General features: G+C 40.8%; 1 protein-coding gene across 1 annotated transcript in view; it reads left to right on the forward strand.

Annotated features, from left to right (window-relative positions):
• cog4 (component of oligomeric golgi complex 4) overlaps positions 1-15872 on the forward strand; it is a 35239-nt gene that overhangs the window by 14877 nt on the left and 4490 nt on the right. Inside the window, 9 exon segments of the mRNA XM_034189603.1 lie at positions 46-160; positions 519-693; positions 881-1074; positions 12922-13027; positions 13111-13268; positions 13342-13400; positions 13483-13607; positions 14282-14359; positions 14362-14399. Coding sequence (XP_034045494.1) covers positions 46-160; positions 519-693; positions 881-1074; positions 12922-13027; positions 13111-13268; positions 13342-13400; positions 13483-13607; positions 14282-14359; positions 14362-14399 — 1048 coding nt within the window.

Consider the following 15872-nt stretch of genomic DNA (forward strand, 5'->3'; position numbering starts at 1 on the left):
GATCTTTTTTTGTATGTGTGTGAAATGTTTTATGTTGCCATGTAGGCCCAACCTACAGCTGATTGCAGGAGATGCCAATCAGCTATCAGGCATGATCACATTCACCTGCAGCCTGGCAGAGAACGTGAGCCGCAAAGTCAGGCAGCTCGACCTGGCAAAGGTACACACATTAACTACATCTATTATGGACACCAGTTCTCTGTGTAAACTCATTTTTGCTCACCTGCTTATCAACAGAATAACATCTGCTCATCACTGCGGGCAGATACTGTTAACTAGTTAATGTCCAAAAACGTGTGCACAAACAGTGCACCACACATCTCTTCTATGTAACTCACATTTAAACTGTAGGTGGCAGGCTTTTATTCAGTCCAGTGGCAATCTTTAAACTGAACCCTTCATAATGATGTAGTCTTTACCATGCCAATACAGGCTATACACACACACACACACAGCACTTACAGTGTGAAAGACAGTTTTACAGATCTCACTTACAGGAATGCGTTCTGTTTCTGCAGACACGGCTGTATAATGTCATCCAGCGTGCTGATGATATCCTAGACCTGAAGTTCTGCACGGATGGCGTGCAAACAGCACTACGTAATGAAGACTATGAACAAGCTGCTGCCCACATCCATCGATACCTTTCGCTTGACCAGTCGGTTATCGAGCTGAGCAGGCAGGGAGATGAAAGTATGATGCTTCTCTGTAGCTGTCTTACAGCATAGTATTGTAATGTTCTCTATCTTTTTTTTTGGGGGGGGGGGGGGTTGCTCCCCACATTTTGCTTTATTTTATTTGGGGTACTGCTTGTGTGTGCATGTGTAGGCTTCACGTGTATTTTACCATGGCTGGACTGACCAGTGCCTCATTTGCACAGGTAGTGCCGTGGATGCCAGTCTGGTTCTGTTGCAGGAGGCAGAGCAAAAGCTGAAGGTGATTGTTTCTGAGAAGCTGGATGAAGCCGTGGCAGCAGTTGATCTTGCTCAGGTGGAAAGATTCTTTAAAATCTTCCCTCTGTTGGGCCTCCACCAGCAAGGGCTTGCCCGCTTTGGTCAGTATCTCTGCAGCCAGGTCAGTGCACGAGACATCCTACCATGTAAGAATGTCATTTGTCAGCTTTCACTCAGAAACTTTGCAGTCCAATGTTTCCTTTATTTATTTGTCATCCAGAGAAGTTTCAGCTAAATGCTTACATTTAATGCCATCTCCTTAAAAAGAAATATCAGGTATAAACATTATTCATACTTGGTTGATTATAATATTCAAATATTACTCCTCTTTGGGAAGGAAATAGATGTATGAAGGTGTCATCACTTGTGTTCATTTCAGGCAGCTTTCTGTTTTTAAGGGGTCTTCCCAATCCAATGAAAGACTTGTTAGCAGACTTTTAACGAGTCTTTCATTGGATTCAGGTGTGTTGGAGCAGGGAGACAACTAAGAGTGTCAGGAAGGTGGCTCTCAAGGACTGAACTTGGCCACCCCTGACATAGGACTTTTATGGCAAAACATGTAGATCACCATCCAGCTTGGGTAGACAGTTACTCATCTTTGACTCCTAAAATGTGAATCTGCTGCAAATCGTGATTATCCACAAACCATTACTGAAAATTTGCACAACCCGTGAATATCCGTGAACCGTTAACAATTTTTTCTGCAAACCATGAATAAAATATCAGACAAAATGTGAATGCAGGTCTTGCAAAAAGTAAGTCGCAAAACGTGAATATCATTCATGCTATATGTATTCTTTCAGTTTAAGTATTTACGGATTTTGGTTTACGGATCAGTTACTTCAGGAAATCTTGATCACAAACGCTATGTCTGCAGATTTTTATTTATTTTTGAGGGGGTTACTACACCTGAGGTGGGGAGGCGTGCCACAAGCGGCTCTCGCTTCTCGTGTGAAGTGCCTTGCTGGGTAGGTGGGGAGTCTGGTACGTGGGGAGTTTGACTGGGATCATAGGTACACTTGTCAAACGGTAGTGCAGGTGTTCTAAGGCGAGCTCAGGGAGAACAGAAACCTCCTGTGGAGCAGAAGGGCAAAAGCTTGCTTGATCTTGATTTTCATTATGAATACAGACCAATCCTTCTGACTTTTTTGGTTTTAAACAGGAGGTGTCAGAAAAGTTACCACATGGATAACTGGTTGTGATGGCCAAGTGTTTCATAGCGACGTCACATTTGATCCTTCATTGTCGATTCTTCCTATCATCATGAAGCAGAATTCACCAAGCGTTGTATTGTTCACCTACTAATAGGGAACGTGAAAGAGTCTAACATGCGCAGGAGCCGAGGGGTGGTGCGAAGCCCCGTGGCGCAATAAAAGTGACAGGCGCACAGTCATGATCCCAGATGGTAGCTTTGCACCATTGGCTCCTCAGCCAAGTATATGCACCAAATCGTGAAGGAATTAATGTTTTGCGAGATGTGCGTTCACGTTTCGGGAGATATTTTTCAGTATTCACGTTTTGCAATACACGGTTTGCGGATAATTCACGATTTGCAGCTGATTCACATTTTAGGAGTGAACAGGCTATCATCTTATATATCTCACTTAAAATGTATATAACGAGGACAAACTGTTTAAAATCTTATAAACAAAAAACAACTTGTCTATGTAATATCCCATAGACATGTCTGCCATGTGTTAACACAGCGATCACATTCACTTACGATAGTAAGATGGATGAAACATGATGCCTACTACATTACCAAAATGTCCATCCACCATTTTCTATACTCACTCCAATTAAGGGTCACGGGGGCGCTACAGACTATCCCAGCAGTCATAGGGCATGCGGCGGGGTAAACCCTGGACAGGATGCCAGTCTGTTGCAGGGCCACATATAGACAAATAAACATTCACAACTGTATGCACACAAATTCAAATTCATTTAAAGTTACAAATTCACCTAACCTGCATGTCTTTGGAGGTAGGAGGCAACCAGAGGGAACCCACGCAAACACAGGAAGAACATGCAAACTCCACACAGAAAGGCCACAGGTGGAAGGAAAGTAATCCCATGACCTTCTTGCTGTGAGGCAACAGTGCAAACCACTAATCCACCGTAATGCCCCATTATCAAATACAGGATGAAATTTGCAAGAGAAAGCAAAAATAAAACAAGAATGAAATAATAAGTAGGCAGTGAATGGGGATAATAATCAATCAGTCAGCACTTATTTGTATAGACCTTTACAGCAGCTAGACTGTGTCCAAAGTGCTTTACAGTAAAATCAAAGAACAAGAATTAACAAAAGTGCTAATAGATTATTATTTGTTCATGTAAATGGGGAGTCTTCTTCACAGACTAAGGTTAATTATGGAGTTCTACAAGGTTCTGTGCTAGGACCAATTTTATTCACTTTATACATGCTTCCCTTAGGCAGTATTATTAGAAAGCATTGCTTAAAGTTTCATTGTTACGCAGATGATACCCAGCTTTATCTATCCATGAAGCCAGAGGACACACACCAATTACTTAAACTGCAGGAATGTCTTACAGACATAAAGACATGGATGACCTCTAATTTCCTGCTTTTAAATTCAGATAAAACTGAAGTTATTCTGCTTGGCCCCACAAATCTTAGAAACATGGTGTCTAACCAGATCCTTACTCCTGATGGCATTACCCTGACCTCTAGTAATACTGTGAGAAATCTTGGAGTCGTTTTTGATCAGGATATGTCCTTCAATGCGCATATTAAGCAATTATGTAGGACTGCTTTTTTACATTTGCGCAATATCAATCAATCAATCAATTTTTTTTATATATAGCACCAAATCACAACAAACAGTTGCCCCAAGGCGCTTTATATTGTAAGGCAAGGCCATACAATAATTATGTAAAACCCCAACGGTCAAAACGACCCCCTGTGAGCAAGCACTTGGCGACAGTGGGAAGGAAAAACTCCCTTTTAACAGGAAGAAACCTCCAGCAGAACCAGGCTCAGGGAGGGGCAGTCTTCTGCTGGGACTGGTTGGGGCTGAGGGAGAGAACCAGGAAAAAGACATGCTGTGGAGGGGAGCAGAGATCGATCACTAATGATTAAATGCAGAGTGGTGCATACAGAGCAAAAAGAGAAAGAAACAGTGCATCATGGGAACCCCCCAGCAGTCTACGTCTATAGCAGCATAACTAAGGGATGGTCAGGGTCACCTGATCCAACCCTAACTATAAGCTTTAGCAAAAAGGAAGTTTTAAGCCTAATCTTAAAAGTAGAGAGGGTGTCTGTCTCCCTGATCTGAATTGGGAGCTGGTTCCACAGGAGAGGAGCCTGAAAGCTGAAGGCTCTGCCTCCCATTCTACTCTTACAAACCCTAGGAACTACAAGTAAGCCTGCAGTCTGAGAGCGAAGCGCTCTATTGGGGTGATATGGTACTACGAGGTCCCTAAGATAAGATGGGACCTGATTATTCAAAACCTTATAAGTAAGAAGAATAATTTTAAATTCTATTCTAGAATTAACAGGAAGCCAATGAAGAGAGGCCAATATGGGTGAAATATGCTCTCTCCTTCTAGTCCCTGTTAGTACTCTAGCTGCAGCATTTTGAATTAACTGAAGGCTTTTTAGGGAACTTTTAGGACAACCTGATAATAATGAATTACAATAGTCCAGCTTAGAGGAAATAAATGCATGAATTAGTTTTTCAGCATCACTCTGAGACAAGACCTTTCTAATTTTAGAGATATTGCGCAAATGCAAAAAAGCAGTCCTACATATTTGTTTAATATGCGCTTTGAATGACTATCCTGATCAAAAATGACTCCAAGAGTTCTCACAGTATTACTAGAGGTCAGGGTAATGCCATCCAGAGTAAGGATCTGGTTAGACACCATGTTTCTAAGATTTGTGGGGCCAAGTACAATAACTTCAGTTTTATCTGAGTTTAAAAGCAGGAAATTAGAGGTCATCCATGTCTTAATGTCTGTAAGACAATCCTGCAGTTTAGCTAATTGGTGTGTGTCCTCTGGCTTCATGGATAGACAAAGCTGGGTATCATCTGCGTAACAATGAAAATTTAAGCAATACCGTCTAATAATACTGCCTAAGGGAAGCATGTATAAAGTGAATAAAATTGGTCCTAGCACAGAACCTTGTTGAACTCCATAATTAACTTTAGTCTGTGAAGAAGATTCCCCATTTACATGAACAAATTGTAATCTATTAGACAAATATGATTCAAACCACCGCAGCGCAGTGCCTTTAATATCTATGGCATGCTCTAATCTCTGTAATAAAATTTTATGGTCAACAGTATCAAAAGCAGCACTGAGGTCTAACAGAACAAGCACAGAGATGAGTACACTGTCCAAGGCCATAAGAAGATCATTTGTAACCTTCACTAATGCTGTTTCTGTACTATGATGAATTCTAAAACCTGACTGAAAACACTTCAAATAGACCATTCCTCTGTAGATGATCAGTTAGCTGTTTTACAAACTACCCTTTCAAGAATTTTGAGAGAAAAGGAAGGTTGGAGATTGGCCTATAATTAGCTAAGATAGCTGGGTCAAGTGATGGGCTTTTTAAGTAATGGTTTAATTACTGCCACCTTAAAAGCCTGTGGTACATAGCCAACTAACAAAGATAGATTGATCATATTAAGATCGAAGCATTAAATAATGGTAGGGCTTCCTTGAGCCGCCTGATAGGAATGGGGTCTAATAGACATGTTGATGGTTTGGATGAAGTAACTAATGAAAATAACTCAGACAGAACAATCGGAGAGAAAGAGTCTAACCAAATACGGCATCACTGAAAAGCAGCCAAAGATAACGATACGTCTTTGGGATGGTTTATGAGTAATTTTTTCTCTAATAGTTAAAATTTGTTAGCAAAGAAGTCATGAAGTCATACTAGTTAAAGTTAATGGAATACTCAGCTCAATAGAGCTCTGACTCTTTGTCAGCCTGGCTACAGTGCTGAAAAGAAACCTGGGTTGTTCTTATTTTCTTCAATAGTGATGAGTAGAAAGATTTCCTAGCTTTATGGAGGGCTTTTTTATAGAGCAACAGACTCTTTTCCAGGCTAAGTGAAGATCTTCTAAATTAGTGAGACGCCATTTCCTCTCCAACTTACGGGTTATCTGCTTTAAGCTACGAGTTTGTGAGTTATACCACGGAGTCAGGCACTTCTGATTTAAAGCTCTCTTTTTCAGAGGAGCTACAGCATCCAAGTTGTCTTCAATGAGGATGTAAAACTATTGACGAGATACTCTATCTCACTTACAGAGTTTAGGTAGCTACTCTGCACTGTGTTGGTATATGGCATTAGAGAACATAAAGAAGGAATCATATCCTTAAACCTAGTTACAGCGCTTTCTGAAAGACTTCTAGTGTAATGAAACTTATTCCCCACTGCTGGGTAGTCCATCAGAGTAAATGTAAATGTTATTAAGAAATGATCAGACAGAAGGGAGTTTTCAGGGAATACTGTTAAGTCTTCTATTTCCATACCATAAGTCAGAACAAGATCTAAGATATGATTAAAGTGGTGGGTGGACTCATTTACATTTTGAGCAAAGCCAATAGAGTCTAATAATAGATTAATGCAGTGTTGAGGCTGTCATTCTCAGCATCTGTGTGGATGTTAAAATCGGCCACTATAATTATCTGAGCTAAGCACTAAGTCAGACAAAAGGTCTGAAAATTCACAGAGAAACTCACAGTAACGACCAGGTGGACGATAGATAATACAAATAAAACTGGTTTTTGGGACTTCCAATTTGGATGGACAAGACTAAGAGTCAAGCTTTCAAATGAATTAAGCTCTGTCTGGGTTTTTGATTAATTAATAAGCTGGAATGGAAGATTGCTGCTAATCCTCCGCCTCGGCCCGTGCTACGAGCATTCTGACAGTTAGTGTGACTCGGGGGTGTTGACCTCATTTAAACTAACATATTCATCCTGCTGTAACCAGGTTTCTGTAAGGCAGAATAAATCAATATGTTGATCAATTATTATATCATTTACCAACAGGGACTTAGAAGAGAGACCTAATGTTTAATAGACCACATTTAACTGTTTTAGTCTGTGGTGCAGTTGAAGGTGCTATATTATTTTTTCTTTTTGAATTTTTATGCTTAAATAGATTTTTGCTGGTTATTGGGTGGTCTGGGGAGCAGACACCGTCTCTACGGGGATGGGGTAATGAGGGGATGGCAGGGGGGAGAGAAGGTGCAGAGAGGTGTGTAGACTACAACTCTGCTTCCTGGTCCCAACCCTGGATAGTCACGGTTTGGAGGATTTAAGAAAATTGGCCAGATTTCTAGAAATGAGAGCTGCTCCATCCAAAGTGGGATGGATGCCGTCTCTCCTAACAAGACCAGGTTTTCCCCAGAAGCTTTGCCAATTATCTATGAAGCCCACCTCATTTTTTGGACACCACTCAGACAGACAGCAATTCAAGGAGAACATGCGGCTAAACATGTCACTCCCGGGGAGCTCTAAAATTAGAAAGGTCTTGTCTCAGAGTGATGCTGAAAAACTATTTCATGCATTTATTTCCTCTAGGCTGGACTATTGTAATTCATTATTATCAGGTTGTCCTAAAAGTTCCCTGAAAAGCCTTCAGTTAATTCAAAATGCTGCAGCTAGAGTACTGACGGGGACTAGAAGGAGAGAGCATATTTCACCCATATTGGCCTCTCTTCATTGGCTTCCTGTTAATTCTAGAATAGAATTTAAAATTATTCTTCTTACTTATAAGGTTTTGAATAATCAGGTCCCATCTTATCTTAGGGACCTCTTAGTACCATATCACCCCAATAGAGCGCTTTGCTCTCAGACTGCAGGCTTACTTGTAGTTCCTAGGGTTTTTAAGAGTAGAATGGGAGGCAGAGCCTTCAGCTTTCAGGCTCCTCTCCTGTGGAACCAGCTCCCAATTCGGATCAGGGAGACAGACACCCTCTCTACTTTTAAGATTAGGCTTAAAACTTTCCTTTTTGCTAAAGCTTATAGTTAGGGCTGGATCAGGTGACCCTGAACCATCCCTTAGTTATGCTGCTATAGACTTAGACTGCTGGGGGGTTCCCATGATGCACTGAGTGTTTCTTTCTCTTTTTGCTCTGTATGCACCACTCTGCATTTAATCATTAGTGATTGATCTATGCTGTCTTCCACAGCATGTCTTTTTCCTGATTCTCTCCCTCAGCTCCAACCAGTCCCAGCAGAAGACTGCCCCTCCCTGAGCCTGGTTCTGCTGGAGGTTTCTTCCTGTTAAAAGGGAGTTTTTCCTTCCGACTGTCGCCAAGTGCTTGCTCATAGGGGGTCGTTTTGACCGTTGGGGTTTTTCTGTAATTATTGTATGGCTTTTGCCTTGCAATATAGAGCGTCTTGGGGCAACTGTTGTTGTGATTTGGCGCTATATAAATAAAATTGATTTGATTTGAAAAGTAAAACAAACATACAATAGTTAAATGGCACATAAAAACAAACAATTTTCACAGCACCCACTAGGTATTAAAAGCCAGTTTAAATAAGTCTTGAGCTTTGATTTAAAAAGCATTAGGTCAGAAATAGTGTGTAAATCAAGAGGTAACTTTTGACAAGGTGCCTGTACTGTCTTACTGTAAGTGCGGCGAGTTAAAATTTCAGACAAGTAGGAAGGTGCCTGGCTAGTAATAGCCTTTAAAATAAACATTAAAATCTTAAAAGCAATTCTAAAATGAACTGTAAGCCAGTGGAGTGAGTAAAGTACAGGTGTAATGTGCTCACGTCTGGAAGTGTTTGTTAAAAGATGAGCAACAGGATTTTGCACAGGTTAGAGGCGCGCAAGAGAAGACTGGTTAAAACCAGCATAAAGGTCATTGCAGTAATCAAGTCTGGAGGTTGTGAAAGCATAAGATCATGTCTACTGAGAAGGTGTTTTACTTTAGCCAGAAGCCAAAACTGGAAAAAAATTTGTTTTAACAATTTTTTTTTCTGCTGATCGAACCTGAAATAGCTGTCAGATATCTCTTCCAAATTCTTGACAGCTGGCTTTAAATAATTAGCCAGAACACCAGAGTTTGAGGGTACAACATTTGGCATGCCAGAATGTCCAAACACAATGGTCTCTGTTTTACTATCATTCAGGTAAAAGTAAATTTGGAGACAGCCACTGATTTACATCATGAATACAATTTAAATAATAAAAGTTAATGCATCACCTCCAATAGTCCTCATAGGCAGATAGGATTTGCAGATTATCTGCATAACAATGAAAGGGACAGGTTGTGCTCAGCTATACTTGACCCCCAATGGCAATATATACATGGAAATACACATAGCGCCAAGAACAGAACCCTCTGGCACTTCACAGCAAAGAGGAGCATTTGATGAGAAGAGCATTTGGTAGCATCTGGTCCTATCTATTTGTGGCAACAACTACAGAATAGTCCAGCGGTTAAGGGACATATTTTGGCGAAATCGTTCACATTGTGATAAAAGTGCCAGATTTGGTACAGAAGTACAATGAGGAAAATAAGTATTTGAACACCCTGCGGTTTTGCAAGTTCTTCCACTTAGAAATCATGGAGGGGTCTGAAAATTTCATCTTAGGTGCATGTCCACTGTGAGAGACATAATCTAAAAAAAACAAACATCCGGAAATCACAATGTATGATTTTTGTGTCATTTATTTGTATGTTACTGCTGAAAATAAGTATTTGAACACCTACCAACCAGCAAGAATTCTGGCTCTCACAGACCTGTTAATTTTTCTTTAAGAAGCCCTCTTATTCTGCACTCTTTACCTGTATTAATTGCACCTGTTTGAACTTGTTACCTGTATAAAAGACACCTGTTCACACACTCAATCAATCACACTCCAACCTGTCCACCATAGACCAAAGAGCTGTCTAAGGACACCAAGGACAAAACTGTAGACCTGCACAAGGCTGGGATGGACTACAGGACAACAGGCAAGGAGCTTGGTAGAAGACAACAACTGTTGTGATTATTTATTAGAAAGTGGAAGAAACACAAGATAACTGTCAATCTCCCTCGGTCTGGGATTCCATGCAAGATCTCACTTTGTGGTTTAAGGTTGATTCTGAGAAAGCTCAGAACTACATAGGAGGACCTGGTCAATGACCTGAAGAGAGCTGGGACCACAGTCACAAAGATTACATTAGTAACACATGATGCTGTCATGGTTTTAAAATCCTGCAGGGGCAGCAACGTCCCCTGCTCAAGCCAGCACATGTCCAGGCCCGTTTGAAGTTCACCAGTGACCATCTGGATGAACCAGAGGAGGTATGGGAGAAGGTCATGTGGTCAGATGAGACCAGAATAGAGCTTTTTGGAATCAACTCCACGTACCATGTTTAGAGGATGAGAACAACCCCAAGAAAACCATCCCAACCATGAAGCATGGGGGTGGAAACATCATACTCTGGGGGGTGCTCTTCTGCAAAGGGGACAGGACGACTGCACCGTATTGAAGGGAGGATGGATGGGGTCATGTATTGCAAGATTTTGGCAAACAACCTCCTTCCCTCAGTAAGAGCATTGAAGATGGGTCATGGCTGGGTCTTCCAGCATGACAGTGACCCCAAACACACAGCCAGGGCAACTAAGGAGGGGCTCCATAAGAAGCATTTCAAGGTCCTGGAGTGGCCTGGCCAGTGTCCAGACCTGAACTCAGAAAATCTTTGGAGAGAGCTGAAACTCCAAACCTGAAAGATCTAGAGAAGATCTGTATGGAGGAGTGGACCAAAATCCCTGCTGCAGTGTGTGTAAACCTGGTGACAAACTGCAGGAAACGTTTGACCTCAGTAATTGCAAACAAAGGCTGCTGTACCAAATATTAACATTGATTTTCACAGGTGTTCAAATGCTTATTTGCAGCAGTAACATACAAATAAATTATTAAAAAAATCATACATTGGATTTCCGGATTTTTTTTTCTTATTTTTTTTAGATTATGTCTCTCACAGTGGACATGCACCTAAGATGAAAATTTCAGACCCCTCCATGATTTCTAAGTGGGAGAACTTGCAAAACCGCAGGGTGTTCAAATACTATTTTCTTCACTGTAGCTTAGGGTATTATGTTTCATATAAAATCGAGACCCCAGCTGGATCTTGCTTGTGAGGGCAATTATAAGGATTTTAATACATACCGCTAATTTTTGCCAAAAAATATCATAATATTATAACGCATTTCTCGTATATAGTTACTTCTACCATGCTCATATACATGATTGTGGTGCCCAAAAGCCGTTTTAAAGGCCAGGGAGGTAAAATATTATATCACCAGTGTCTACACTTCTCTCTCTTGTCATAGCAAATATGCACCGCTTGCATGTACAGGAGCTTTGGGTTGCATTTGGAGTTGAAAAACACCAATGGTACAACCAGCTCATACAATTGCTGGCATTCTTGGGCATGAAACATGTCTAGCATTGCCATTTTTCTATGCAGTCACTGGGTGTGACACTGTCTCATCTTTTGCTGGGAGAAGGAAGAAATCTGCTTTTGAGACCTGGGAAGTATTTCCTGCTGTCACTCCTGTCTTCTCTGGTCTGTCAGCATGTCCTGAGTCAATACAAGGTGATGATTTATCTTTGCTGTAAAGATTTGTAGTCCTTCTGTACAAGAGGACCAGCCCTGATACCAGTGTAAACAAGGCCCGACAAACATTATTTGCACATGATGCCCGGACCATTGAGAACATACCACCAACTCAAGATGCTCTTCAGGAACACCTGAAGAGAGCTGCATATCAAGGTGGGCATATCTGGGGACAGTGCCTTCAATCACTGCAGCAGCTACCTAGCCCACAAGACTGGGGATGGCAACTCACTGATGGAAGATGGACTCCAAAGTGGACCACATTACAAGAAGCTTCAAAAGCTTGCCAGGAGCTAATTAAATGTGGATGCAAGAAAGCATGCAGGGGCCTCTGCAAATGATATAGAGCAAGTTTACCATGTACTGTTCTTTGCTTCTGGAGTGGTAGCTGCCATCAGGACTAAATTACTATAATATCACCATTGTTGTTTGACAGTTGACCCTCCAAAACTGAGTTGGTATCATCCTCTGCTGTTTTTCAATGGAAGAGTTAAAAATGTTTGAAAAAGCAGTTCAATGCTTGAATGACCAGAGTGGTCACTTGGATATATGCCCCTTGTGTTATTTCTTGACAAGCCCATAAGCCTATTTTTGCTGAATTTAGCAGTTAGAATTGACTTAATAGTTCAGAAATCAGCATTAATAGTTTATGTAATAAACATACATAATCTCAGTATTTATTTGATATGTCATTTGTCCAGAAATATTTATATATGTTCATTCAGAACAGGATTATATCACCCCTACCCCTTAATTACAGTGACACATGGCACTAAGTAAACTGAGGTAGAAAAATGATTAGGTACTTTCTGGGATTACACACAATTATCTGGTCACAACATGTGCAAATGCAATCCACTCGATCATAAAATTTGTTAGGGATCTTTTCCTATACCCCTTATCAAACCCAGCATACCGCTTATCCAAGGCTTAATGGAAAATTAGTTGGTATATTTTAGTATATTTGGATATGTTTTGACACAAATAACAAATTTGGATACTTCATTTGGTTGTAACAGTCAGTTACAAGTTATTGTTGAAACCTGTCCACCTCCTGGAATTTGTGCGATTTTCACAATTTGCTATTTTAGGCCTGTTTTTCTCTGGTCTGACTAACCAAGGTATATTTTGATGTGGGTCCCTATCTTAAATTAATTCTCCATATCTTAAAGAACATCTCTGCCAATTTGGTGCTTTTATCACATTTTGAAACGATTTTTTCCCTTATCCGCTGGACTAGAAAAAGGTAAATTCTTTGATTCTTTTTGTTTTTGTTAATAGGATGCATTCCCTCAGTGTATATGTGATATATTTGGTAAAATCATTTTAATACCTCCTTCTGATTCTCACTCACACAGCTTGCCTCTAAAGCTGAGGAGAACCTCCTCTTGGCTACAGGAGGAGACCTGAGCGACAAGCGGGCACCACTGATATTTGCCGACACACTCACACTGTTACTAGAAGGTGAGATATGAAGTTCGATTTCACAGTGTGTACGATTTCTCTGATTAGGTTGTAACTTTGGACAATAATTGGTGTGTTTACAGGTATCGCCCGTGTTGTTGAGACTCATCAGCCTATAGTAGAGACCTATTATGGCCCAGGACACTTGTATACGCTCATCACATATCTGCAGCAAGAATGTGACCAGCAAACCCAGAAAATTGTGGACAAGTTCATCCAGCAGAGAGGATACCACAATAAGGTGTGCATGGCATCTGAGGTGCAGGACATATTTTTACATATTTTATGTCCAGAAATGTGAATCCATCGTGTAGTTTCAGATTGTCCAGAACAGTATGATGAAGAGCATGCCAGCAGACCGCATCGAGCCCAGGTACGTTTGTCTCATACATCCTGCGCTATTGTGTTTTAGCACTGTGTTTTAGTCTTTGTTTAAACGTCTGCCTCATGATCAGGGAACTGGACCCTGTGCTGGCAGAGGTTACTCTGATGAATGCAAGGGTGGAGCTATACCTGCGCTTTTTGCGTCGTCGCATAATGGCTGATTTTGAAGTTGGGGACCCTCAAAGCATCACACAGGGTAAAATGGCATAATGCATTTAATAACACAGTCAGTAATAATCATATTGCATACTATTTGAGATGTGCTGTTGCCAACAGAATGGTCCCCTCTAAAAATTGGTCCACCCTGCCTTCACTGCGCATGTGTCAGCAGCAATTCACAGATTATCACCTCATTTCTGCTTAAAACTGCACTTGAGTCATCACCTATCTCAGCGACAGATATATGAAGTTTTTGTACAATAATCATTTCCACATAAATTCAGCATTATTCATCCTAAAGACAGGAGAGCGATCACAGCACCACAGCAGCATGTCTGAGACTGACTCTCTGAGTCTGACTGTCCACACCCAAAGTGATCAAAGGGAATAATGTGATTATTAACCATCAGATGACAAATTAAAACCTCTTAAATCATTCTAAAGTCAGTTTTAAACCTGTCTGTTATGATTAAATGATGCTGAATTTATGTGGAAATGATTGTTGTACAAAAGCTTCAGATATCTGTTGCTGAGACAGATGATGACTGGAGTGCAGTTTGAAGCAGAAACGAGGTGATAATCAGTGAATGATGCTGATGTTCAGAAATGGCGCATGTACAGTGAAGGCAGGGCAGACCGATTTTTAGGGGGGGACCATTCAGTCAGCGACAGTGGTCCTAAAACTATAATGTTTGTTTGTGAAACATTCAGAGCACCAGCAGAAATGTGGAGAGCTACTGAGCATTGTTTACTGAGTCGGAACCATGCAGGAGCTTATTGGCTACTACATTCAATGGAAGAGTACATATGAGGGGAGACTGTTAATAAGGTAAAACAACACATTTTGTTTTAATTCATGTTGATTTACTTTTGCCTCAGCAATAGTTTTAATTGAATTTTAAAATAAACAACAACAAAAGAGAACCCAAATGCACACAAGATTACAGAGTACAGCAGGTCAGTTTCACAAGAGTAGCATAATGTGAAAAGTCCTGGCAGAATGTGCTTTTTATTATGGAACATAACCATTATCACCAAAAAAAAAAAAAAGTGTGCGGTCTTGTCCTCGTTCCCTCACATTAACCTCATGGCCAAGGCCAGATTTAAGAATAGGAAAGGACACTCATCTCTGGAGGGGGCTGGAAGTCAGGTTTTGAAACTGAAGACTCTCAAAATACTCCAGGAAAGGTCCCCACATCTTAGGAAACTTCATACCAGAGTTGCTAATCAAGTAATGAATCTTTTCAAGGCTTAAGCATGACATGAGATTCCTCCACCACTGAGCATGGGTGGGTGAGGCAGCATCCTTACATCTTAGTAACAATGCACACCTGGCCACAAAAGAGAAGCAAAACACTGCACTGCACTTGATTGAGGTCAAATGTGCATCATGTGCTTCAGTGGTGCCAAAGACGGCAACAAAAGGATTAGGTTTCTTTGTTATATTTGAGGATTAAGGATAGTGTTTGAAAGACATCCTTCCAGTATTTTCCGAGGCTAGGACATGGCCAGTACCATGTTGATTCCTATGTAGTTTGCGTGTTTCTCCCAGTGTTTGCGTGTGTTCCCTCTGCTGTGATTTTCTCCCACTTCTACAGACATGCAGATTATGTGAATTGGTGACTCTAAATTGACATGAGGTGTGAGTGTGAATGTGCTTGTCTATAAGTGTCGGCTCTATGACAGATGTAAGGCCTGTCCAGTGGGTACCTTGCCTCTTGTCTAATGACTGCTGGGATAGGCTCCAGCCTCCCTCCAACCCTTAACTGGAAAAAGCCTGGAAATGAGCTGTTTTTAGAAAATGAATGAATGAATGATGGTTCCCACTTTTTTCCTTAGACCACCCTCATCCCATTATCAAGACGAGCTGATCTCCTCCACCCTGCCAGATGAATGCAAGTGATTGAATTCAATGTTTTGTGTATAACCTTTTGTCTCCTAATAAAATTAAGTCTAATTAAATGAAACTAGAAGGGCAATATCTGGTTAGCCCTGCATAAGTAGACAATTATTGAGTATGCTGTTATTTAAAAGACAGTTTTATTTTCTTATTCTGTAGTGTTAATTCAGAGACAAGATGGTCTATTTATGTAGCAGATTTCATTACTCCGTGAGTAAACTCCATGTGCGTACACAGAGAATTTATGAACTGGGATGTGACAAAATATGGGAATCCACATCAGACCGTTGTGGAAGTACTAGCAGCGTGAACCTGCACGGGAAACAGGTCATACATTTACTTCATACTGTACATTGATCTGTATGGATCACAGAGTACTTTCCCTCTATGAACTGTGTAAGG

Source organism: Thalassophryne amazonica, chromosome 2, assembly GCF_902500255.1.
Source record: "Thalassophryne amazonica chromosome 2, fThaAma1.1, whole genome shotgun sequence".
In the NCBI taxonomy this organism is placed as follows: domain Eukaryota; kingdom Metazoa; phylum Chordata; class Actinopteri; order Batrachoidiformes; family Batrachoididae; genus Thalassophryne; species Thalassophryne amazonica.